The 25,519-nt window shown below is 40.0% G+C and overlaps 1 protein-coding gene across 5 annotated transcripts in view; it reads left to right on the top strand.

Annotated features, from left to right (window-relative positions):
- The window catches only part of utrn (utrophin), a 176,227-nt gene that overhangs the window by 31,568 nt on the left and 119,140 nt on the right, over positions 1 to 25,519 (top strand). For 4 of the 5 annotated variants that reach the window (XM_086167540.1, XM_086167541.1, XM_086167537.1 and 1 more), the window contains exons 10-43: positions 966 to 1,196; positions 2,906 to 3,087; positions 3,586 to 3,736; positions 4,047 to 4,166; positions 4,398 to 4,499; positions 5,069 to 5,176; positions 5,282 to 5,461; positions 6,219 to 6,379; positions 6,485 to 6,608; positions 6,702 to 6,789; positions 7,412 to 7,656; positions 8,227 to 8,395; positions 9,508 to 9,635; positions 12,107 to 12,244; positions 12,330 to 12,443; positions 12,540 to 12,695; positions 13,573 to 13,743; positions 13,915 to 14,106; positions 14,382 to 14,516; positions 15,631 to 15,780; positions 16,513 to 16,674; positions 16,811 to 16,942; positions 17,102 to 17,275; positions 17,394 to 17,549; positions 17,668 to 17,838; positions 18,393 to 18,572; positions 18,759 to 18,887; positions 19,967 to 20,137; positions 20,234 to 20,290; positions 20,573 to 20,734; positions 21,212 to 21,349; positions 21,471 to 21,566; positions 21,725 to 21,895; positions 23,369 to 23,541. In XM_086167540.1, the coding sequence (XP_086023666.1) occupies positions 966 to 1,196; positions 2,906 to 3,087; positions 3,586 to 3,736; positions 4,047 to 4,166; positions 4,398 to 4,499; positions 5,069 to 5,176; positions 5,282 to 5,461; positions 6,219 to 6,379; positions 6,485 to 6,608; positions 6,702 to 6,789; positions 7,412 to 7,656; positions 8,227 to 8,395; positions 9,508 to 9,635; positions 12,107 to 12,244; positions 12,330 to 12,443; positions 12,540 to 12,695; positions 13,573 to 13,743; positions 13,915 to 14,106; positions 14,382 to 14,516; positions 15,631 to 15,780; positions 16,513 to 16,674; positions 16,811 to 16,942; positions 17,102 to 17,275; positions 17,394 to 17,549; positions 17,668 to 17,838; positions 18,393 to 18,572; positions 18,759 to 18,887; positions 19,967 to 20,137; positions 20,234 to 20,290; positions 20,573 to 20,734; positions 21,212 to 21,349; positions 21,471 to 21,566; positions 21,725 to 21,895; positions 23,369 to 23,541 (5,117 nt within the window). The remainder of the gene's footprint in view (positions 1 to 965; positions 1,197 to 2,905; positions 3,088 to 3,585; positions 3,737 to 4,046; positions 4,167 to 4,397; positions 4,500 to 5,068; positions 5,177 to 5,281; positions 5,462 to 6,218; positions 6,380 to 6,484; positions 6,609 to 6,701; positions 6,790 to 7,411; positions 7,657 to 8,226; positions 8,396 to 9,507; positions 9,636 to 12,106; positions 12,245 to 12,329; positions 12,444 to 12,539; positions 12,696 to 13,572; positions 13,744 to 13,914; positions 14,107 to 14,381; positions 14,517 to 15,630; positions 15,781 to 16,512; positions 16,675 to 16,810; positions 16,943 to 17,101; positions 17,276 to 17,393; positions 17,550 to 17,667; positions 17,839 to 18,392; positions 18,573 to 18,758; positions 18,888 to 19,966; positions 20,138 to 20,233; positions 20,291 to 20,572; positions 20,735 to 21,211; positions 21,350 to 21,470; positions 21,567 to 21,724; positions 21,896 to 23,368; positions 23,542 to 25,519) is intronic. The other variant, XM_086167542.1, reaches the window with a different exon arrangement.

Raw genomic sequence — 25,519 nt, 5'->3', positions numbered from 1 at the left:
CTTAAAAAATTGTTCATTAGCATAAACAGACTTTTCAATTCATCTGCAGAAAGCATGCATTAATAATGTTGCCTATTCAATTATTTTTCTGATTTATTTAATGTGTTTGATTTTTGTTTTTTAATTGTTGTTTAATTTTGATTTTTAGAGTAATAGTGGGATTTTATGTAGGCCCTACTGTTTAAATGGACATCTTTCAAATTTGTCCTATCCATCTTGCTGACTATCACACAAGCTCACCCCTGGCTGTCCCATCGGAAATTGTACCCTCAGATGGAGATAGACTTGTCCATCAAATTAGTCCTGCAATTTGTCCTGCAAACCATAATAGGCTGGCAGTGGCTTCTTTTCTCTTAACTGCCTGGCATGTTGTTCTGCAGTCTTGAAAAGCCCCTCCTTGTCTCCCATTCTATTTTAAACATACCAGCTGATGAAAATATGAGTAAAGGACAGCTTGAGGTTTCGGATATGGGAACGTTGACTCGGCATACATGTCATCAGTGCTTGGGTTTCCCTTTTTAGGGTCCGACTGTTTATTGCAGCCTTTCCAATACAGAGTAACAACAACAACTTCAATTATATGTTCTTGTCTTCATTCAGAAGATGTGATATTATTTATATTGACTTACAACATTTTGGTTTCTGACTTCCATTTATCCTTAAACTGTTTTGTTTGAGACCCATGTTGTTTGTTTCATGCACAACCACATGACCAAATACACAGTAGCTACTGTCTGTGGCTGTAACACCCATTCGTAGATATAAAAAATGCAGGATGAAAAATACTTTAAAACAACTTCGACAGGACTGATGCTGCTAGACCTTAAAGACTTATTCATCAGTGCCTCTAAAAGATTACATTCACTAATTTAAAGTCCACCTTTCAAATGTTACACTTTTTGTTGTAGCACAGCTTACTCTTTGTTTTATGACTGTGGTGCCCTTCTCTTCACCACACTTCTTAGAATGTACAGATGGAGGAAGCAGGTAGCAGTGCTCACTCCATGAGTCCCAGCACCCGGACAGAGGCGGAGGAGGATATGGAAGGCAGTCTACTGGAAGTGGACTTGGACAGCTACCAGACCACACTGGAGGAGGTATTGACCTGGCTGCTGTCGGCTGAGGATGATTTGCAGATCCAAGACGAGGTGTCTAATGACGTGGAAGAAGTCAAAGAACAGTTTCACACGCATGAGGTAATACCAATTAATGTCCACGGTCCATGAAATAAAACATTTTACCCTTGCTATGAAATATTGAGGTTTACTGTTTATGAAAATGGGCCTTAGGATGCATAAAGCAAGTTCTTTGCATAGAATGGGTGTGCAGTTGTTACAGTGTGCATGCACTGAATCCTACCAGTGAAGGCCATCAATACTCCAGGTGATTAGAGTTTATTAATTATTATTTATTCTTGTATAGTTGGATTTTTAAGCAAAGAAACATTTCTTGTTTAGCTTGTCTCCTGCAAAATAGCCAGTAGTAATTCTGGAGTTGTCAACAAGAGCATGTAATAATTTTCACTACACCATAAAATACAGATGTACAGCATTACTCGGATCAATTCATTGTATATTTTAAGTTATAATTCATAAATCCTCACAGATAAATCTAGTTCTCCACTGTAAGTGTAACCAAACTATGTAAGTCTCTTAATCAGCTACTTCTAGCACAGTGCTAGAATCTAGCACTTGTGATGGTGCAGTGTCAATAATCAATACAATTATTTGCCTAAATTGCAAAGCTGTTTGAGCCTCAGGAAACTGTCATTCTCCGCTTTTGAGTAAGAAGTTAGTTTTCTGCAGGATAATACCTAAGCTGAAACCAGTTTAATGCCTACACACCACACTGTCGTACCCTGGAAAGTTTACTCTCTTGTTCAAGAAGGTGCAATTGCAGGGTTTCTGCCTTTGCATGTGTTTAAAGGGGTTTTGGCTGGTTTCCCTTGGCTGAAATGTGAATATTTGTGAAGTCTAATGTCTGGAATCCAGGTCAGAGCAGAAAGCTGGTAGCAAGACTGAAAGCAGCAAAATCCAAAGCCTCTTTAACAGCCAGGCTTTTCAGGCGATCTAAAGAATCAGTCTTGTTTTTTTTTTTTTTCGCCTGGTTATTCCCTTACTTACTCCAACTTCTCACCAAAGCCTCATCAAAAACAATTTGCACAGAGTAGCTGTCAGAAATGCTTACTCATCTAGAGAACGCTCAAAAAAGACAAGTCTGGCCTTCATATTGCTCTCTCCAAGTGAGTTGAAGGAAGCCGCTCCAGCTAGTTAGGAATCCAGCCGCCTCCCTGAAATTTGGAACTTGGAAGCAGCCCTTCATTATGTGCACACAAGCAGTTGCTACAGCAACACTTGTCCGTATGAGGGTGTGCTTTACTGAGGCATCTTTTTCAGTGTCATACGTGGTGAAAGCTTGCGGATGTGGAGAGAAACATATCCAGATGTTTTTTATCTGAGTGCGCAAAGTTGCTCTAATACCAGTGTATGGAGAAGCCTCATTAAGGGCCACTATTTCAGGGCCTTTTGGAAAAAAAGTGCCAAACGGGTGCCTTGTTATTTATTAGCTGTGAAAGAAAACCCTGCTGCTTCTTACTAATCATTGTTATGTTGCATAAAATTCTTCATTGGCGCTGCACCTTATTTTTTCAGTATGTATCAGACTTAGCTCAAAATATGTTAGCAATGTAGCACCCACCTCTAAAAGGGGTTTCATGTAACAAGTAACATAAGGATCAGGCTGTATTGTAGATTCAAGCATCCCTGCATCTGTTTACATTGTAGAAGCAGTGCTATAAATCTTGACGTTAATATTCAAATGTCTCTGGGTAAGACTTCAGTTGACCTTTTTTCTCCATAGGTGTACATTATCAATCATCATAGCTTTTCTCGTCCTTTCTACACAGGACTTTATGATGAAACTGACAGGTCGTCAGAGCAGCGTGGGTAATGTTCTCCAAGCAGGTAATCAATTGATAGCTCAAGGAAATCTGATGGAAGAGGAAGAGGATGAAATCCGGGAGCAGATGTCCCTCCTGAACTCTCGCTGGGAGAGCCTCCGAGTGGCCAGCATGGATCGACAGGCCAGGTAAAGAGTCGTACCGGTGTACGTCATGTCCCGACAGCAAGCAAAGACTTTTCAAACTGTTTACTTTGTTCATTATGGCCACACATCATGACCATAAATTGAGCAATTTATGATAATTATTGTCAGGACTGACGTGTATGGATTTTAAGTATGAAGAATATTCAGGACTGCTTGACATGAGAAGATAGCCTGTGATAATCATTGAACCTTCCAAGCCTGACACTCAGTTTGTGTTATTAAGGTTCATGATGATAGGAACATGTGCATGTGCACACTGGCTCGTGCGCACACGCACATATTTCCTGACCCTGACTATTTAATTGAAGTGCTTTTGTGTCCACGTCTTTCTTTTTTTTTAATCTCTCTCTTCAGTTATTGTCTCCTTTAGACACTTCAGTGACTTAGAACTAATAGCTTAACCAACTTACTGAAGTGACAAGTCTTTCTATGATGCCTTTGTTCTGTTTGTCTGTCTGATGGTTTCTTTTTCTCCCTCAGGCTTCACGAAGTTCTAATGGATCTTCAACAGCAGCAGTTACAGCAGCTTTCTGACTGGCTGACACTAACGGAAGAGCGAATCCAAAAAATAGAAATGGAGTTGGTTGCAAAAGACCTTGAGCTGTTCAAGGAACAGATTGAACAGCACAAAGTAAATACACTTAATAATAAATAATAATGCACTTTATTTGAAGTTTTCCAATTCCAACATTTTGTTTTAAAGTGGTCGGCTTGAAATTAACATTTCAATTTGTTAATTTACCAGCATGCTCCTTGAGTTAATTCTGTTTATAAGTATTTCCAAGCATTTATTGATCATGTAACATGTAAGTGTCTCCCGGCAGGTATCTATCAGTGAGATAATTGACTTTGTTTTTTTCCCTCAAAGATAATTTGGCTATTTACCACTTATCCATTATATGCAATCATGCAAATGTCATATTTTGAATTTTTCTGCTCAGGAGCTTCAAAATGACCTGGAGGTGGAGCAGGTGAAAGTGAACTCACTCACACACATGGTGGTCGTGGTGGATGAAAACAGCGGTGAGAGCGCCACTGCTGCTCTTGAGGAGCAACTACAAGTATGTTGTCTGCCTGAAATTGCTTGGTTGAGTTTGTTTCTCCATCGAGTGATAAATGATGCTGCCTTTTGATTTTTTTTTTTCTGTTTTTGTTTACCTGACTAATTTAGTGATGTTGCTGATGATTAGTTTATCAATCACATTTCTTTGTTGCAGAAATTTTCAAGTTGATTTGGCAATTTGTAAACCTCCCTGACTGCATAACTGTTTTTCTCCACATTCTAAATTAAGTCTTTGGGTGAGCGCTGGGCCGCTGTGTGTAGATGGACTGAAGAGAGATGGCACAAACTGCAGGAAATCCTTATGGTGTGGCAGGAGCTTCTTTCAGATCAGGTAAGACTTGATTTTCCAAGGTTGGGCCCAGGACATGACCTCTTTTGAATGATAAAGGAAAACCTGTTATAGGTTTTTTTTTTCTTTTATTACAAAATTAGTTAAGAAAATGACCAAACAAATTGGCTGAAACAGCCTTAGTCTTTTGTCAAAAATACATTAATTTAGTCATTTTTTCATTTGCATTCTTTTCCCAATTGCTATTGTCTGGACCATTTGCATACCCATTTAATATATTTCAAAATGGAACAATGGCATGTAGAAATGGGCATGAAAGCACCTAAAATTGTGCTAATTTGATGCAGAAATTTGCAAGAAATTACCCACATCTTAATTAATCTTAATTAATTAATTACCTAGATGTCATATAAACCTGACAATAATGAGTGGGCTTTTTTTAGCTTGTTCACAATATTCACTCACTCAATCTCAAAGGATAGCAGTCATTTTTGGACAGTTTAATGTTGTACAGGAAGTTTGATGCATTGCATTATGTAGATGCTGTCAGTACCTGTTTTACACAATTCAAAAAATTTCATGTCAACAATGTTTCATTCTCCCTTTTCCAGAGTTTTTTCAGAGCATGGCTGCAAGAAAAAGAGGAAGCATTAAATCAAGTACAGACCAGCAACTTTAAGGATTCAAGTGAAATGAACACTAATCTGCGGCAATTAGCAGTAAGTTGAGTGGCAGCAGCTGGTTGTCCCTGTTTTTGCATTCAGTGCATTTTTTCTTGCATTTTCATACAAATGCATTAATCTGTGTTTTGTTCACTCATCTAGATTCTCAAAGAAGATGTGGAGAAGAAGAAGATAATTCTTGGGAAGCTCTCTGATGCGGGACAGGATGTGGTATCCTTAGTACAGAATGCGGAGGTGGGAGCCATAATTGCGGCTGACACAGAGGAGCTAGCACATAGATGGGACAGCCTAGGGCAGAAATTGGAGGACTACTCCTTCCAGGTATGCATAATACTTTTACTGTTTTCTCCCCTTGTTAAATATAACTTACCCTGGTAAAAATTACATGTGTTTGTTGTTTCTGTCAGAATCAAACAAAAATAGAAAATAGTATAGGAAATAGTGGAATTGTGGGTTCTTTGAAGCTGACGGTTCCCCGAATATAAGTTTTCTGTTTCTGTAGAACATTCTACTACAGTAGCTGGTTAAAGATTGCTATAGAGCAGGGGTGTAAAACTCATTTTAGTCCGGGGGCCACATACGGCCTAATTTGATGTCAAGGGGACCAGTATAACGGAGAAGTAACACTTAAGTCAAAATGTTTCCTTTCTTTTATTTTAAAGGAGGTTAACAGGTAAATTATAAAAAAATCTGTATATGTAATGAACTATTCCTCTAAAAATATACATGACGAATTAATATTAAAAATTAAGAGGGAAGTGGGAAGAGGGTCTGTAAATGTCTTCCGTACATGAAGGGCATGAAACGTCTCATCTTCCTCTCCAAGGGGACCATTCGGTTATCCAGTTTCTAAGAAAGGCTGCTTGTTTCATCACATTTTCAAAGTTATTTACAGTATGAGGAAAAAAAACAACAAAAAAAACAACAAACAAAAAACAAACAAACAAAAAAAAAAATATATATACTGTATGTATATAATACGATACTTTTAGAGAAGGACAAATAAAAAATAAATCCTTGGTCCATTATCCACAAAAGTCTCCAATTGCTGTTATTTGTGATCTAACTTCCTGATCAGGTCATGGAAGCTGCGACTGATGCTGGAATGAGTCAAATGGAAGAGCAGGCCATCCTGAATACAGCTGTTGTGTCTGCAGCTTCTATTACTGATCAGGAGTTGGCCTCACCTGCTCCTCCAAAGAAAAGACTGGTGGAGACGGACGCAGAAGTCAGGCAAGCGTAAGAACTGCAGCACAGAAATGTTACCTTCCTGCTCCTGAAATCTGTAAGAATTAAAGAGACAGTTTGATCAGTTAATCTGTATGTGTGGTGCTGTTCACACAGGTTTGAAATTAAGATTTCTGAGCTAGTGAGCTGGATTCAAGCATGGAAAGCATCAACTCAGGCACTAGCCTCCGCCCATCCTGAGGTTTCACCTCAGACCCAAGACCTGAAGGAAAGGTTAAAGGTAAAGGCTGATTTTAGAGCCTTGTATTATTTTCATTAGACATTGAGAAACAGATTTGAAAACTGCATCTTAAACATGTATTGATCACTCAAGGCTTTGGAGTTGGAACTCACGTCGAAGAAATCCACCATCGATGAAGTGACAAAGGAAGGACGAGTTTTGATGGATCAACTTGAGAGAGGTACAGGGAGTTAGTGTCACCACTGGCTGCAACATTACAATGAAAGGATTATTTTGAAGACAGCCATCCACATTTTGTTCATCCCATTTGTTTTGTCTCAAAGACACTTAATGATTCCTGGCTATGCCAGAGTTCTTCCATTCCTGATAAAATTATGAACCTTCTGGATGTTTAAATACCTTTTCACAGCTGCTTAGCATTGTCTGGATATTTACAAGTCTACATTCTATTTTTGTTTTCTTAGTTTTTTAATGTTGTTGTCTTAATGTGGATAGAGCAGTAAAAGACTATCATCTCAGTAGGCTACTTGCTTCTCATAAAAACTCAAAAACTAAATGAGGGGTCGCTCTGGACCATGTGTGTGTGTTTACACGGATCCGCTGGAAACAAGGAGTAGTAGAGCAGCAAAGCTAAATTGGAATATATTGAGAATTTATCTGTTACATTTTCCAAAATTCCCCCATATTTACTCGTCTCTCATTTATCGTCTATTTTCTTGGATGTGTCCGATGGACTTTTAGCGTTCTCTGTGTTTCTTCAACGTAACCCCATAATACACACTGGGTCACATCTAAACATACAAAATTGTACTGAAGAAGTGTTTCATCTGCAATTTCAACAGAGGGAATCCAAGTGGAATCAGTCAGGGCAGAAATAGACCTGATCCAAACTGAGAAGGATGTGTGTGCAAGGGAGCTGCAGGCAGCCCGCGACCGAGTTCACACCCAGAACCAGTTCATGGCACTTTCTGCAGAACTGACCGACCTAGACCATCTCCTAGAGGAACAGGACCAGTGGTTACACTCAATCCCGGGTTTGGAGAAGTGTGATGATACACAGCTCAGAAGTCTGAGTGAAGAATTTCAGGTAAGAGCCAGTTTCTACGCGGTCTTCGACCCAAAATGTTTAATTGTTGTCTTATAGTTCTTTCACATTTAATTATTGCCATTGACAGCAGACGTGCCAAAAGTAAAGACTTTGTTTTACTGTGGACAAGGTTTACAGTTCTAGAACAGATTTCAGAAATGCTTTTATTCCTTGTCAGTATATCAATTCTATACAGTTCACACAATTTTGAATCTTTTCCATTTAACATATTTTGGCTGTGCTTATTGATTCTAAGTATTTCTACTTTAGTCCTAAATGTATTTAGTTTTGAAGTAAATGCTGCACAATATTCACATTATGTTTCAAATTATTTTAATGCCATGAAATTATTGCTGCATATATTTTAGGTTACTTCATTGATTGACTAATTCAAATTTTAGGTATGAAGCAGGAAGTGTAGTTTATTCGTTATGCATCAAAATCCAGTTTAAGTATCTGGGACAAAATGAAGGCAAACTATCTGGGAAGAAGATGGGAAGAATAAACAGTTTTCCCTCGTTATGAGTAGCATTCAAATACATGACCTCTCTCTGTTTGCTCTGTGTGTAGTCCCGAGTGGTTCAGGTCACTGCCCTGAATCTGAAACTGGAGCAGCTTTGCACAGATGTGGAATCACTTGGAGCGATGCCTTCTTTGAAAGACAACAGGGTGGTGGTCTCAGCACATCATGCTTCTACACTGCAGCAGCTTCAGCGTAAACAACAAACGATTGACAACGGTACTCCTGTTCAACTATATTGAAGTTCTTTGCCAAGCCATTCTCAATTCAGAATCCAGTATTTTGTCTTACTTTATAACTTATTTTCTCTTCCTCTGATTGGTCCTGGTTTGCAGATGTACTTCATATTAAGCATGAACCTTCTCACCAGTTTGTGTAAATTGTTTATCAGTCATTATAGGAATCCTTGATGACCCAAAAGGAATGGGTATTTGCCTTATGACCTCCGTAAGCCTAACAAACTGTTGATGTGGACCATTTGGTTTGAAATCATAACTTTGCAGGCCCCTGCCTTCACTTGACAGCATGACTTGGATGTGATGCCGTCTTGAATGTGATTTCCTTTTTCAAACGATCGTTGCTGCTCTTGACCAAATATGAATTTGTAATGGGTGACTTTCTTTCAAACCCCGAACATAGGTGTTCGTGAGTGCATGCGTCTGTCGTTGTCTCTTGAGCTTTTATGACTGGGGATTTGGATGACCGCCAAGGGAACCCATTTTGTTTCTGTTTTAGGGCAGTGTGCTTCTCACCAGGGCCCCTGACTGCGTTTCTCCTTCTTGCTCCCAGTTGCACTCTGTCTTGCCTCTTGTCTACATATACATAGCGAGATTATGTAAGCATTAAATCACCTGGTAATTAAAATGCTTGACACTCAAGAGGACAGGAGAATCATGAAGATTAAGAGTAAATGGATAAAAGGAAAGAAATATTATCATCAGAATAAATGAGGTTAGAGTAGTCTCAAATGGGGACTTCTGAGCTGTTATTAGTCTCCTTAAGGTTTTTATAAGGGTCAGGTGGTAGCTTAAGTTTAGCCTTATAGTGTATTCAAAGAGTCATATGTCATGAATTATTCATAGGAGTTGGTTAAGACAGCACTTTTCAACATTTGATAAACATGCGGTCAAACATCTGGGATCCTCTTACAGCATGGAAAACCATCATATGCACACTCATTCACACGGGTGAAATCTCAGACCAGTACACTGCCCCCCTGTGGTGGGAAAATGCAGCTTCTCCATAGTTTTTGGTCTCTGGACAGTTTTTTTTTTTTTTTTTTTCATACATCTTTTCTTCCTGTTTCTGCCTTCCCCCTCATCATCTTTCAGCCTTGGCCAGTATTGAGGCCAAACAGAAGAGCCCAAGCCCAGTGGAGAGTCTTGAGGCCCGGCTGGCCACTCTGAGAGAAGAAATACTAGACCTTGCTACCACTGAGGGGGCAGTGAAGCTGGCTCAGGTATGTAGGGCATCATATTGAAAAAAGTATTTTATTTCACCCTTATAAACTCATAGATGCTTAATATGCATTTGTATCAAACAAGAACCTCTTGTTTAATTTTCTTTGATGACAGAGCTCAGTTCACCTCCCAAGTAGTGGGACTTATTATTACGTTGAAATGAACAGTCACGCCATACAGCACAATATTATGATGTTTGTTGTGTTAATGCTATATCAATTAGTGAGTGCTTAGGTTTAATAAATAATAAATACATTTCCCCTTAAGCAATACAAGAAAGTAATTTTGTTAAATGCATAGATTTCCTTCGCCATCATGTGCAGCTCAAAATGAAATGATTTACACAATTCTGAAAGTGGTTAAGATATCATACCACAACACGACAGTATTGGGCTATGTGGCCCCATTGAATGAAACTCCTTTAGGACTCTTTTTCTCTGTATTTATCTGTCTTTCTCTGTGCAAACAAGCAGTCATTGTGTGTTTGCATGCATGTGGTTGAATGTGTATCAGTGTGAATGGAAATTTCAGTCTGACATTTTATTCCCAGCACTCAGTTGGACCGCGTTCACAGTCACTTACTTCCATATCAAGTCTATCAGGCCCCCGTGTCGAAGGAAAATGCCCAGTCTGTGTTTTTGTGTGTAGTTCTGAGATGTGCTCTGTTTGTCGGTGTGTGTCTCTTCCTTTGGTGGAATGCAGCTCGGTCCCAGCTCTTGTTATCGTGGCTGATAGGGTCTGGTGCTGGGGAGGGGATGGGAATGAGGCACATTCTGGGCAGCGTGCCCATACATGTAGCGTGGAGCTGCTCATAGCTCTGTGTGGAGTACTGTTCAAGAAACAGGAGATCAATTGGTAACAGTTTCTAATGATATTACTGGGTTGAGTAGTTATGTAATTCCAATATTGCCACTCGTATTCCGGCCTCTGTTGACAACTCCTTCCTCACCCTGTGTACATGTGCCAGCCCAACAACAAAGTGTGAGTCTGGGTATTATTTAGACAAATCTAGCACTGCATTGATTGCTGCAAGGCTTTGTGTTTGTGTTTTTCTGTGCCCTACTTGTACAATCTCAGTCATGTTGAGAAAGCGTCTTCAAGGCAATACAGTGCTAAGTGCCTGTATCCTACTTTCTTCCACATCCGTGAAGCAGAATTGTAGCACTTGAAAAGGTCAACAAAGCAGCAATTAGTCTTTCAGTACCATCTTCAAGCATTCAAGGAACTATTATTGTCACACCAGCACACCTTAGTCAGTTTGTGGCACGAAATTAGTACCCAGGTCCAGTTTCAAGCTATAAAATAAGTAGAAGACCAAAACAAAAAAACAAACAAAAAACAAAGAACAAATGTAAACATTTAAACAAGTAAGAGCGAATTTAGTCAAGGCTGAAGTTAGCCCTGTTAGGACTAAATTTACATGTGAAAGCAAGGAGCAAGTATTATTATTGCACCTATGAAAAGAAATACTGCACCTTGGTTCTTTGTATGCTTGCTGTGAGACAGTGGGGGTGTGTGCTGTAGGTGTAACAGAGAAGTTCAAGGTGGAGGTGGGACTCCATCAGGGATCAGCTCTGTGCCTCTTCTTGTTTGCAGTGGTGATGGACAGGCTGACGGATGAGGTTAGACAGGAATCTCCATGGTCCATGATGTTTGCAGATGACATTGTGATCTATAGTGAAAGCATGGAACAGGTTGAGGAAAATCTTGAGAGGTGGAGGTATGCTCTGGAAAGGAGAGGAATGGTTAGTCGCAGCAAGACAGATTAGATGTGTGTGAATGAGAGGAACCTGGGTGGAACGGTGAGGCTACAGGGAGTGGAGATCAAGAAGTTGGAGGATTTCAAGTACTTAAGGTCAGCAGTCCAGAGCAGCGGTGAGTGTGGAAAGATTGGAAAGGGTGGAAAAAGTGTCGGGGTACTATGTGATAGAAAGCTGTTAGCTAGAATGAAAGGAAAGGCATAAAAGACAATGGTGAGACCAGCGATGCTGTATGGTCGAGAAGCACTGATAATGACAAAAAGACAGGAAGCAGAGCTGGAGGTCACAGAGATGAAGATGTTGATTCTCTATGGGAGTGATGAGGATGGACAGGATCAGGAATGAGTCCATCAGAGGGACAGCACATGATAGATGTTTTGGAGAGAAGATCAGAGAAGCCAGACTGAGATGATCCGGTCATGTGCGGAGTAGGGATATTGAATATATTGGTAGACAGATGCTGGAATTGGAGCTGCCAGGCAGGAGGTCTAGAGGAAGACCAAAGAGAAGATTCATGGACATAGTGAGAGAGGATGGGAAGTTAGTTGAGAGAATAGGGTTAGATGGAGAAGTTTGATTTGCTGATCCCTGAAGGGAAAATTATATTGTTCAGGTAAAGAGAGAGTAAATTTAGTGTCAATTTCAGCTTGTCGGTTAATATGATTAAAATCTACTAAATATTTTTTTAATCTCTAACTTTTTCACCCTAGGGCTTGTGTCTTGAGATTGAACAAACACAGCAAGCCTTTGATCCTGCAGAGCAACAAAGATGGAGTAAGCTATCCTCCAAGGCGCGTGAAGAACTTGGCACACTCCAGTGCATCCTGGGTAGTATGAAAGACAATCAGGTAAATGTGAAAATCTGCTGTCTTTTCGGAGTTTTGTTGAAAATGGTCACAGTATCTATGGTGTTTTTTTAAATGTCTCCATTAGGTACACTCGCGAGAAGTGGAACGTTGGTTGGATGCTGTTCAGGAGCTGATGTCTCGTGATACGACAGGATTGGGTGACATAGAGAGTCTCCAGGAAGAGATTAGCCAGTGCAAGGTAAGAGATGGAAACATTTTTTCAACATTACCGTTGATCGTTGTAATTTTTACATAATTTAATGTGACTTTTTTCCCTCGTAATTCTTCTGTGAAGGAGTATGTGAATGAGATGGAGTCAGTGGAGGGTTCACTGAAGACAATAGAAGACAATGTCAGTGCTGTGCAGGCAGCTGCAGTCCCTGGCCTGAACAGGTGGGGGCAGGATAAGTTGGACGATTGGCGCAGCAAATGGGACATGTTCTCCAAACAGGCGAGGAAAATATTTGATTTCATGCTTTTTTTTTATGTTTGGGTCAAGTTTTTCCACTCGCTAAATGTGTGTGCAGTGATAAAAAAATCATGGCGGTAGTATCATTCAACTCCTCCTGTCACAACCCTCTGGGTTTGTCTGGGCATGGGACCAGCTCAAGGAGACCTCTGCCTCATGTCCCCTTGGGGCTGCATTTTTATCATCAATTGTATTGACTTAAATCTTTGCTTCATTTGTCATCAGATTCATTTTGTATCCCAAAAATGCGCACTCTTCACCAAACATTATTTAATGGTTGAACAACTTCTGTTGCTTTGATTTTTAAACGTGTACGAGTAGAGACGTGCCACCTCTTAATCATTCACTGTCCAGGCAAGGGGTGGGCAAACTACGGCCCGCGGGCCACATCCGGCCCGTTGGTCTTTTTAATCCGGCCCGCCAAAGATTGGTACAGAATTCATACTTGATGTGAATGATTGGATCAATGAATGGGGGAGCTCAAACAGTAGATTATTTCATTTTTGGAGCTACTCGAGAATTTTCCTGAGCTGAATGATACAGATTGGCTTTGTGATTTAGCCTTTACTGTGGACACACTGACACATGAAGGAGCTGGACATGAGGCAACAAGGGGAAAACCGGTTTGTGCATCAAATGCAAGCAAATGTCAGACCCTTCAAAACCAATCTGGTTTTAATCTCAAAGCAAATTTCAGACACTGGTCATGTCTGCCGAATGTGTATCGCATCTTGTGGTGACCCGGCCCGTCTGTAAAAGTTTAAAAGTAAATGCGGCCCCTGAGCCAAAAGGTTTGCCCACCCCTAGTCCAGGCTCAGATGATCTAGTAATTTATTTGATAGTGTATTTTTCTCTCCAGCTTCTGAGCCATCAGGAGCGTCTGGCCGAGAGTCAGGAGAAGCAGGTGAATCTTAGAAAAGACCTGGCCGAGATGCAGGAGTGGATGACACAAGTCGATGAGGAGTTTCTAATGAGGGATTTTGAATACAAAAGTCCAGAGGAGCTGGAAGCATCACTCGAAGAGATGAAGGTACGGTTGGAGACTGACTGAAGGGGGTCATTTCAAAAAGGGAAACTCCTAGAACATGAAGTGATTCTTTTTCATAGCAAATGATTGAAACATTTTATTTCCTCAATTGCATGTATTTCACTGTTATTCTACTGTACTCATTATCCACTTAACCATCCTCTTGTCTGACAGAGGGCTAAAGAGGATGTATTACAGAAGGAGGTGAAGGTGAAAATCCTGAAAGACAGCATTCACCTGCTGGTGTCCAGAGCCTCATCTCCTGTGGGGAACAGTGGTCAGGAGTTGACCTCACAGTTAGATGGGGTTCTAGCCAACTACCACAAGCTCTGCGACCGCTTCAAGAGCAAGTGCCACACTCTCGAGGTGAATGATAATGTTGGTCTCCCTCAAGAAAACAATTCGTTTTTTCTCATCCTCAGTTGAATGTCTGTACTCCCTTTTGCAAATGAATTGTGGAGACCTTAACACCGGAGAGCTGAGATTGCACAGTCACTATACATCTTTCAGCTGGATCTGAGGATCTGAGCTCGAAGGAGACACAGTGCTGCCCAGATGTAGCAGAGGGGGATTTTTTATCTCTATTTTTTTATATATACAATATATGTGTTTCTGATTTCTTTTTCTTTCTGTGTGAACAGGAAGTTTGGTCCTGCTGGATGGAGTTGCTTCAATACCTTGACATGGAGCAATGTTGGCTCAACACTCTGGAAGAAAAGGTCCAAGCTTCTGAAAACTTACCAGAGAGCGGTGAGGCTGTCAATGAAGCTCTTGAGGTAATATACCTCTTATTTTGCTCCTAAGGTTTTTCCTACTCCAATAATTTATTATCATAGAAGGTAAGGGAACTTGTATTTTTACACATTTTATAATCACATGCTGAACAGCCATCAAAATATGGATTGACTTTTAAACAGGCTTATTTATGTCAAAACTCAAAAGGTTATCCCATGTGCATTTAGTCTGTGAAAAAAGTTGAATTATATCCATTATTCATCTTGCAAAGTACGTCCAACCGTGTTACTTAGAGAATATAATAATTAACAGTGGCTCTGTTGACAAGGTTGTTTCTGACAAGGTTCCAAAATTCTCCTGCTCTCTGTTTTATGTAGCTATATCTGTAGCTTCCCTGCCTGCAGCGTCTCTGTCACAGTCAGTTTAATCACAGTGCTGCTTCTGTAACATTGCACAGTGACAAAGGAACTGAAGACCCTGCGAGTTAATGTTCTCCTTGTTTTACTTTGTCCTTGTGTTTCGGGGCATTATTTTTTGATGTTACTCTTCTTTTCACTTAACTCTTCAACCCCCCCCTCTCGTCTCCCCTTCCTTATTCTTATCCACTTTAATTACCAAAATCAGGCCTCTACACCCTCAGGAGAGGGATGTCAGTCACTGTTCTGTCCATTACCTCTGGGAAGGAAAATCATATTTAATGACCTCACATGAACATTGACTGTGCTGTCACTTGACAAGCATCTCGCTCATTTGTCCAGGGCTTCGGGTTCAGTTTTTCATTTCGCCTGTATCCGTCACGCCCAGCATATTATTTCTAAATCAGCACTCCGTTTCTTTGCGCAGTATTTGATTCTTTCAGGAACATCCGCGCAGCTTTTATTAATTGACTTTCAGTAAAGTCTCGTTCCTCCTTGAGGTTAGTTCCCTGGGTTTTTATTTCTTGTCTTGATTTCTGTTTATCGTCATGATTTTGATTCTAAGGATTTGGAACTGAAGCGATTGACGTTGCTCATCGAGGATGCTCCTCAGTGTATTGTTTTATTGTTTTGATGAAATTTCAACGGGTCAAACTCCCATTTTGTTCTTGTGCTTCTTTTTCATTTTTACCGACTCTGTATTTTGGTTCTCTGATGCTGAGTCTTCTTCCTTTGCCAGTGTTTGGAGAGTGTGCTCCGCCACCCCGGGGACAATCGGACGCAAATCAGAGAGTTGGGTCAGACGCTTATAGATGGGGGTATTCTGGATGAACTCATAAGCGAAAAACTAGAGGCCTTCAATTCCCGCTACGAGCAACTCAACCACCAGGTCAGCACTTTGTATTTGTGTGTTTGGCGTAATGAGTTTCTAATGTAGAAAAAAAGTCGTGACAATTGCATTTATTTTCAGAATTTTTACACTTTTTACCCCTAATATTTTTACAATTTTGAAATGGCTCTATAATAGCTATAAAATACTGCTCAAAAAAATAAAGGGAACACTTGAACAACACAATGTAACTCCAAGTCAATCACACTTCTGTGAAATCATAGTGTCCACTCAGGAAGCAACACAGATTTATTTTGACTTGTTTTAAGGACATTACATCAAAGTTGGATCAGCCTGGAGTTTGTTTTTACACTTTAATTTTGAGTGTGATTCTTATCCAGACCTCCATGGGTTGATACAATTGATTTCCACTGATCATTTTTGTGTGATTTTTAAAGAGCAAAGTATTTCATAAGAATATTTCATTCATTTAGATCTAGGATGTGTTTTTTAAGTGTTCCCTGTATTTTTTTGAGCAGTGTATATTCTTATTTCTGTTCTTTTATTTTATTGTTTTCTAACATTGAACATTGTGAAAATGTGAGAAAATGAAATGCCTTCTTTCATCTGATAGACGATGATTTGTTTCCGTTATGATTGTAGTTATTTGTTTCATAATCCAGAAAATAAGTAATTTAAATAAGGCATTCACATTTTTTAATCAGTCAATCGGAGACCTGTCTGCCGTGGATTTCAAGCTCCCTTTGCTTTTCCCGTCCTTCCACCCTGCAGGCAGTGAACAAGCAGATTGGCCTTGAGCAGAAGCTCCAGACACTGAGGGAAAATGATCAGGCTCTTCAAACACTGCAAGAGTCTTTGAGCCAGCTTGACCACACCCTTACATCTTACCTTACTGACCGTATTGACGCGTTCCAGCTTCCACAGGAGGCACAGGTACACTAGATAAGCATGACCCACTCCCTCGGGTCAGGGTGAACATCTGGATAAGATCCAACACAGAATTTTTTGATTTATATTTGGTTTCATATCCCTCAAAACCCACAATATTGTACCCCCTCTTTATCTTCAGGCCATAGGAGCCGAGATTACGGCCCACGAAGTAACAGTGGAGGATATGAGAAAAAGGAACGTAGCCAATTTACCTCAGCCAACCACTGACAGCAAAGCTGCCAAAGGTGGGACCATGTTGGACCAGCTGCAGGTAAGCCTGACCCCTTTTGGACACTGCCAGGCACTACACGGTCTCTTTCGAAAAGGCTTCTTCCATTATTTCATTGCTATTGTTTTCATATTGGAAATTTCATCTGCATTGTGATATATGGGTCTTCCTTTGGAAACTAATTAAATTTGATTATTATAGAGGAAGCTGAGGGAGATCTCTACTAAGTACCAGCTTTTCCAGAAGCCTGCTAATTTTGAACAGCGTATGTTGGACTGTAAGAAGGTCCTTGATGGTGCCAAAGCCGAGCTGCCTGTTCTCGAAGTCAGGGATATCGAGCCAGACAAAATCCAGTCCCATCTGAGTGGCTGTATGGTAAGAACTCTTTGTGTACAAGTTATAATTCAACAACAAATTTTCTGACATTTTAATCAATGCGATGTATATGGAATGCACAATTGTGAGCTGAATTCCCCTCTTTTTTTCTGAATAGAAACTTTACAAATTACTAAGTGAAGTGAAGCTGGAGGTGGAGACGGTGATAAAAACAGGTCGGCAGATTGTGCAGAAACAGCAGACGGAGAATCCCAAGGCCATGGATGAACAGCTCACTGCTCTAAAGCTACTTTACAATGATCTGGGGGCGCAGGTAGCCGAAGCTAACGTTTTCATTCAGTGTTTCACATGCCGCAGCACATGCTTGGTGAGCGGGAACCCTCAGCATCTCTGACACTATTAAATGGTGTCTCCTCGTCCTCCCTCCACAGGTAACTGAGGGCAAGCAGGACTTGGAAAAAGCTTTGTCTCTGTCGCAGAAGTTTCAGAAGGAGAGTGGCAACCTGCAGGAGTGGTTGACCTTGAGTGAAGCTCAGCTCCAGCAGAAGAACAGCTGTGGAGAAATGCCAGCAGAAATTGATGCTGAGATTGCTTGGGCTAATGTGAGTAGTTGTTCATATGTAGACTTTTAAGGCAGAAATCACTCTTTAGTTACAGATACTTGTTTCTAAAAGGGAAAACAATAGGAAGGATGCACACAGGAACATGACAATAACAGTACTTTTATTGAGTCACGAAACTGCCTTTTTCAGGAGGTTTATTAGTGCTTCTATGAATTGATAGTTGAGAGAGCCAAGAGAAATGCGTCTATTTCCTAAAAGTAGAACAGTTTATCTTTCTAAAAGTGGAGAACTTCACGAGCCGGTGACATAGAACACGCCTTTTGTGACAAAAATTTTTTTACTATCACACATTCTTCCCTTCCTGTCTCATAAAAGTCCAGATATGTATTAAAATTCGACATTTTTGGTCTCAGCCACAGCCATTGCATTTCGAAACATTTATTTTTAGATTAACTTTAACAAACTCATTCTACTTGATTTTTAAAAATGATTATTTGTATTGGACTATTTCATTTTTGGCTCTCAGATTTAGATTCTACCCATCACGGAAATATATATTACATATATTCTTGTCGTGCTACTTTGCTCACCAGGGAATGCTGAAGGAGTCCGATCGTCGTAAGGTGGAGTTGTCAAACTTGATGGAGACGAGCAAAGGACTCCAGCCCCTGGTTGATGGAAGTGAAGCACAGCTGGACGACAGGCTCTGTGGCCTGAATGAAAGCTTGGGAAATGTTCGCACTCTGATCGAGGACTGGCTCAGCGCTGTGCTGGTAAGTGCAAAGATTTGATGCAGTGAGGCTTAAAAAGTAAAGAACTGCTGAGTTCTCACTGTAACCAGATTTCCCCGCTTGCTCAATGCCATTGTTATGTGCTAATGCTATTATTACAGTGTTGTTGTTGTATAGTTATTGAGCAGGCAATACAAAATGAAAGCTTTTTCTTTTTAATGAGTACAGAGTCACCAGAACGAGGTTGAAATTTTCGACGAAAATCTAGCTCACATCAGCACTTGGCTGTACCAGACCCAGATCCATCTTGACGAGACGGAAAGGCTTGCACCGCCAGAGCGGGAGAAGATGGTGAAGGTAAGGGAGAAGCAGCTGATCCTGCATAAGGCGGGAATCATAAATGCCATCAAGTTGGAACACATCCGGTGTTCAAAAGATTGAGATTATTTGCCTGACAATCCTTAGCACCATTTTTTAATATTTATTTAGACACTAACACCATGACGAGAAATGTATATTATCTAATGGTAGTTTTCAATTTCTTGTCAAGTAATATATCAGGCTTGTATATAAGCTTTGAAATCAAACATCAAGAATTTCCACTTGTTATCCAGAGTAGCACATCTGGTATGGGTCCTTTATAAACAAACATTTAACAGCTGGTCTTTTTAAGAAATTTGACAATCCATGCATTAGCAGAACAGATTATTTTTAAACTCATGGCAAATGATCAGAGGAAAAAAAAAAAAAGACAGTTTATTGTAGCTTTTTCTTAAAAGGCAGAAAAAGACTGCCTAGAAAGCAGCGGGCTTGTTGCCATCTAACAAACAAAAGTCGAACTGTTGCTCTTAAACGTATTCTGGTTTTGGCCGACCGTACAAGCTATTATTAATTTTGGAACACAATCGAATGTAATGTGACTGTTTGAGAGGGACGTACAGAAAATGCAGAATTACTGTTTGTAGTTTGTACTGGCTTGTATCGGAATCAGGCAAAGTTTTCCAAGTATTTGAGTTGCAGATTCTTGATGCAGAGAATTTGAAGGGACTTTGTTTTTGTGCATTTCTACTGTAAACTTTGTAATGATACAAAATTAAGAAGAAAATCACCAATGCTTTTTTTTTTTTATCACATCACATTCTCATTTCTCAACTAAAGCATTACAAAGAAATGTTATTTTTAATATTAAAATGGAAGTATTGCAATCAGGAATAGAGGATAATTGTATTTATGTTTTCATCTTCCAAATGAAGGGAAGTCTTGATATTTGCAATCATCTCCATTTCGAATGTTGTCCCTCTTAACATCGACCGGCACCTGGGCCTGCTAACCGGGATCAGCACAAATGGTTTAATGTTCTTTGGTCATTGAGGGGAAAGAAAGGCGGATAGCACAAACAGTCTTGTTGATAAGATAGTGTCTTTGTCCATACTAAGCGCATGATGGAGGAGCTTGAAGATCTCAGCCTACGTGTTGAAAATGTGCGGGACCAGGCCGTCATCCTGATGACCAGCAGAGGTCCTGCCTGCAGAGACTTAGTGGAGCCTAAACTGGCTGAGCTCAACTGCAACTTCGACAAAGTCTCTCAGCACATCAAGAATACTGAGGTACAAATGTGTTGATGGCATGTTAAGTTAAAGCATCAACAGTTTCAGTTTTGTGTCCAAATACTTTGAAAATGGTGTCTGTCACTTAAAATACAGAAGATGACTAGTTTGGCGTCATGTGGTGATGAGATGAACCAGCAGGAGCCCCAGCAGGTAAATGAAAAATTCAGATATGCAGAATGACGTTGGCTTCAACCAGTTCCCTAAAAATCATTTAAATGCTGGATATTTTATGAGAGATAAACAAGCCAATAATTATGCTTTATCAAGACACATTCATCGCTTTCATTTTGAAGTTTTAGTTGTCACAGTGTGACATAATTTCTCAATTTCGGCTTGCAGCAGAAAATAATTAAATTGCTGTTTTGGTTTCTGGCTTGTTTTGGCTTGTTTTGGCTCTGGCTTGTTTTGGTCACTACTGCTGTTTGTCATCAGGTCTGTCAAATCCTGGAAACTCAAGCAGAGGCTGAATGTCAGCTTCGACCTACAGAAGCCTTATTCCCCGTCAAGGTGCAGAATCTTCAGGCAGAGCTCCAGGACACGCTCCTAGCTCTACAGGGGATGCAGGACAAAACAAACATCTTGGATCCTGAAAAGGTACTTGATTGATTTGGTTATTGAGGAAGTTGTTCAAGTCCTTGAATAACAGACTTAACCTTGTTTGATCAAAAATATAGGCAACTCCTGGCTAAATTTTAGACAGAAAACTGTCCCAGGTTGCTTATTACTTCTCTGTAAACCTGAAGTTTATTATACTTTCTATTAAATTATACTGGACTGTATGGCTTCAGCAAACTGCATCCTTGCAAGATAGGCGTTAAATTTGACATTGCAATCTCCAACATGATCTGCCTAAAGCTTACTAAACAAAAGCAAGATCGTTGTGCTTCTTAGGAAGCTCTTGTTTTGAAAAAGTATGTCCCGCTAGTCTGCAGGGTCTCCAGTCTGATCAGATTCTGCTTCCTTAGTAAAGAAGCATTCATAGTTGTTGCTAAACTAATGTATCTTTGTGGGGTGTTTTTCAAAACCATTGTGATCATTTTGATAAACATTTTATCTTCGTCTCTGAACCAGATGGATGAGGAAAAAGCAGGCTTTGAACACCTAATGAGAAGAGGAGAAGAGCTGCTGCAGCAAATGTCAGACAGTGTCCAGAGGGAGGAATTAAGACTTCTGTTGATTCGACTACAGAGCCAACTCTCTTCTCACAGGGTGAGACAGACAAAACGATGTGAAGCAGAACCCCGGGATTGAATGCGTCTTGTACTGAGTCGACAGCAGCTCCGTGGACCTTTTGTGCACTGTAACCTTTTGACAATGTGTTTTTGTTTAGGAGGCAAGGCTGCTGCGTCTCAGGGAGGTTGAAGCACCTGCAGAGTTATCGTCTCCCACTAGCTTGCTCGAGCAGACAGGAGAGTTTTTGACCGAGGTGCGGAACACCTAACCCATGCGCATCGATCATTGCACAGCGAGTTTTCTTTACCCAGTTCTGTCCATGTGCTTGAATTCATTATTGATCTTTGTTCAGGTTTTGTGTTACGAAGATCTGAATGCTGGGTAATCACTTTGCCCTTGCCCCCCCTGCAGGAGACGTCTGAAGCAGACTGTGGTCGCCCCCCCTCACTGAGCCCCTCCAACTACCTGCTAAACATCAACAAAGTGCTTCTTGCCATGGCTGATACTGAGCTGCTTCTAAACTCAGCTGAGCTTTGTGGGGGGCGGTATGAGAACTTTTCCAGCCAGGAGGACACACTCAGGGTGGGTTGGCACCAATTTTCAAACTTGAGTGAATTTTCATTTTGCATATTATTGGGGATCTTGGTCTTGCTTTTGCTTATGTTGAAGATGCATAGATTGAAGGAAGAATCCAGAATTAGTTTTCAAAAATGATAAAATGTTGGGATCCTGTAGAGATGAACAAGTGGCTTAATTATATTTACTGCTTTATTCAAGCCGCTCATGTGAAAATAATTAGGTATTTTTATTCTGGATATAAGGAGGGTGACATTGTGCCTCATGACATAATTCTTTTTTTTATTGTGATCTTCTTGACTGTGCAATCATGTCCATGTTCCCTTAACTTGATGTAATATGAACCCACATATTTTACAGCCTTATCAAAAGCCTCTCCATGTTTATTATTAACATATGATACAGGCACCAGGGGGAAGGAAGAAAAACAGGCTGTCCAGAATTACAAACACAGTCAGTATAATGGTTGGAAAAGAGGGCGTATGATCCTGTTCGTCATCCTTTTTAAACATTCATGAAACAGCCCTCAGGATGATGCAGTAGAACAAAGGACATTTACAAAAATGAAAGCATTCTGGGCAATTGGGACTGACTACTTACACACACACACACACACACACACACACACACACACACACACACACACGTGCGTGTGTGTGTGTATATAATGTTGAAATTATAAGAATATGATAAGAATAATAATTGTTTCCTGTGGACCAAAAGATTGTGATTGTGTGCCTACAAGCGTATGTGTGTACATGTGGGTGTATGTGTGTGTGTGTGTAAGAGTGTGTGCTTGCGTGTGTGTGTTTTGTAGATTCCTGTGCTCCTTATATCTCCCTCCATCTAGTTCACGATATCTCGTACACTGCAGTATCTTTGCTGGCTGCAACATGTGTGACAGATTATTCATTCTGATAATGGGAAAAAAAAAATTATTTATTTTGAAATGAAGTTTTTGGGGGCAGATGGGAACTTTTTTGGAGGGAGAGACAGAAAGTCTAGGACAGAGAGTAGACGAATGGCATGATTTAGTGTGCAGAAAGAAACCGGGGATGTACTGTCCAAATATTCAGCCCACAGATTGTGCTGAAGATTCACATTAATGGGTTCCTTCTGGCTCTGCAGCCTTGAGAATCTTTTCCATTGAGATCTTCATCTACCAAGGCTTTTATGGTCGATTGTACAACTGGGGCACAATTTAGTGAAAAAGACTATCAAACTTAAAAGTGCTGTATCAGGTCACTTCCTTTGCTTCCTAAAGACGACACTCTGGAACAATATTTTTTAAGATTAAACGTTTGGTCCGTTTAAGAAAAGCCAGCCTCAGGTAACTACTTGGCATAACAGAAGGTGTGTAAATTTATTTTTAGTGCCACTATCCATGAACTTGGTGAACCTTGAGAACTTTTTTTAAGGAAATACCCCCTCTTGTCTCCCCTCTGTCTTTGCTGTCCCTCTTACTTAACTTTTGATTAGAATGTCAAAGAAAATCTCGAGTGTCTGAGTGACCAGGTGACAGGGATCCATGAGCGCCATCCTGATGCCATCCAGGATGCTTCACCTGCCGAAGCGGCCCAGATTGGTGACACGCTCACGCAACTCAATGCTGAGTGGGAACGCCTCAACCACATGTACAACCACCGCAAGGGGTGAGTTCAGCAACAAATCACATTCTGCATGTTCCTTCCATGTATGAATTAAAATTGAGGGAAGGTGTTAAACTGAATCTGCTCTTTTCAAAAAGGTCCTTCTTTAGGTCCTTCGTAAGTTATGCCAATTGATATTTTCTCAAATTTTCACACACAAACACACACTCGTATACACACTGTCCTCAAACCATTCTGTGAGCATAAATAATCACAAATTTTCCCATACATTTACTCATTAATGCATATATAATCATGCTTGTGACCTGAATTACCATTTTGACTGTTACTTGGTCATTGTCTTCACTTGTGCATTAAAAAAAATAAAAACCAAGGCATGTTTGTATGTTGAGCTAAAATATGATATTTTCATTTTTATAAAATATAGATCATAAAACACTATAATCACCCATAGAAGAATCAATATATTTGGGAAGTTACCCATCATAAAGTCATTACCAAGCCTTTCCTCACTGATCAGATTTGTTTTGCCCCAAATCATGCTTCATGAGTAGATGTCTGTTTTTTAGGCCATCAGTATGAAGCATCATTTCTTGTTTTTATTTTATTTGTATTGTTTTATGACCCAATTAATTGTAGTAAGTCAAGCCATTTGTTCTATGTTGGAGTATGGTAAAAGCTGGACTTCTAAGTGCATTTAGAAGTTCCTGAATAGCCTTTTCTAAGGCCCTCTGGAATCATTGGTTTTGTCGCACTCCCAAATAAAATATATTTAAGCTCACAACACCGAAAGCAAGCGTTAAGTAAATTGCTGTTATATCGATTCGGTGTGACCTGGGTTGGCCCAGTCTGTAGCAACTTGCGGTAATAAGGTACTCTCAGTTCATGTTGACTCTTCGGCTCCGAGTCTTTGCACTGGCAGCCTCTCACTGGTTTTCTTTTGAACCTGCCCCCATGTATTAAGTCAGGGTACTAAAGTCTGATTCAAACCTGATGCTCACTGCTTGTTGCTGACATCAAACCATTTGCAGTGTTTTTGTAATAGTTTCCTCTAAGTATGGAACTGCAATGAACAGACAAAACGTGTCAGTTGCAGTTATTAGAAATTCCTCTTTGAAGTGCAATACTTTAAAAGTTTCAAAAAATAGTCATTAGAATATGATCGTAAAGAGGTTGGCTATTATGTTTATTTTTTCTTAGTAGAAGAGTAAAACATTAGACTTCTAATTTGAACCGCCAATAGCACTGTGACCAATGCTGCTCTATATAAATGTTGCTGCCAGAAATGTGAATCTCAAATGTTCCATTCCTTGTGCTATAGAAACATTTTAAAAGCTAAGTCTCTAGCAATATCTTTCCCCATTGCATTTATTTTCCTTTTTAGATGAATAGGCAGAAATCAGGTATTACACGATCAAAGGCTGATTCCATCAGAAATCTCATCATTTATTTATGCTTATGTTAGAAAATACTTTTTGATGGCCAAATAGCTAAAATAAAAACCAGAAGGTAAACACATAGGCTTGGGAGTCATTTTGAAGCCCTTATTTTTACCAAGAGAAAGTCTCGTCACATCTTACCTGCCTTGCCTTTTTTTTTCTTTTTTGTTTTGCTACTTTTCCACTTTCATTAACAAAATCACATCACCTGCCATACAGCTTTTTTGATAGTCTGATGAGCATTTTAATCTTCTGTTTGAAGATCTCAATGTATTTTATTTATTCATTTATTGATTCTCTCAGCTTGTCTTTCTTTCCTTTGACATACACTGTTACGTAAGCTCCTGCATTCTTTTCATGTTCACAATACCTTAAACTGTCTTAAGGTCATCTTCTGCTGTGCATATGAACTCTTCTGCCTCAGATATAAGGCCACTGCCTATTTTGATGTCAGACTGAAGCTTTATAAGGGCTCCCTCTACACCATCTCTCAATTTTGTGGGAATGACTTAATGGAAGTGTTTTTACAGCTACTGTTACTATCGTATTTTTTCTAAACACAGGTACTCAGATCCTCACAT

Source organism: Fistularia commersonii, chromosome 20 (genome assembly GCF_037954325.1).
Source record: "Fistularia commersonii isolate RoL2024-O1a breed Wild chromosome 20, RoL_Fcom_v1.0, whole genome shotgun sequence".
NCBI classification, from domain to species: Eukaryota; Metazoa; Chordata; class Actinopteri; order Syngnathiformes; family Fistulariidae; genus Fistularia; species Fistularia commersonii.
Note: the sequence above shows the minus strand (reverse complement) of the source record. Positions and strands in the feature narration are given on the sequence as shown.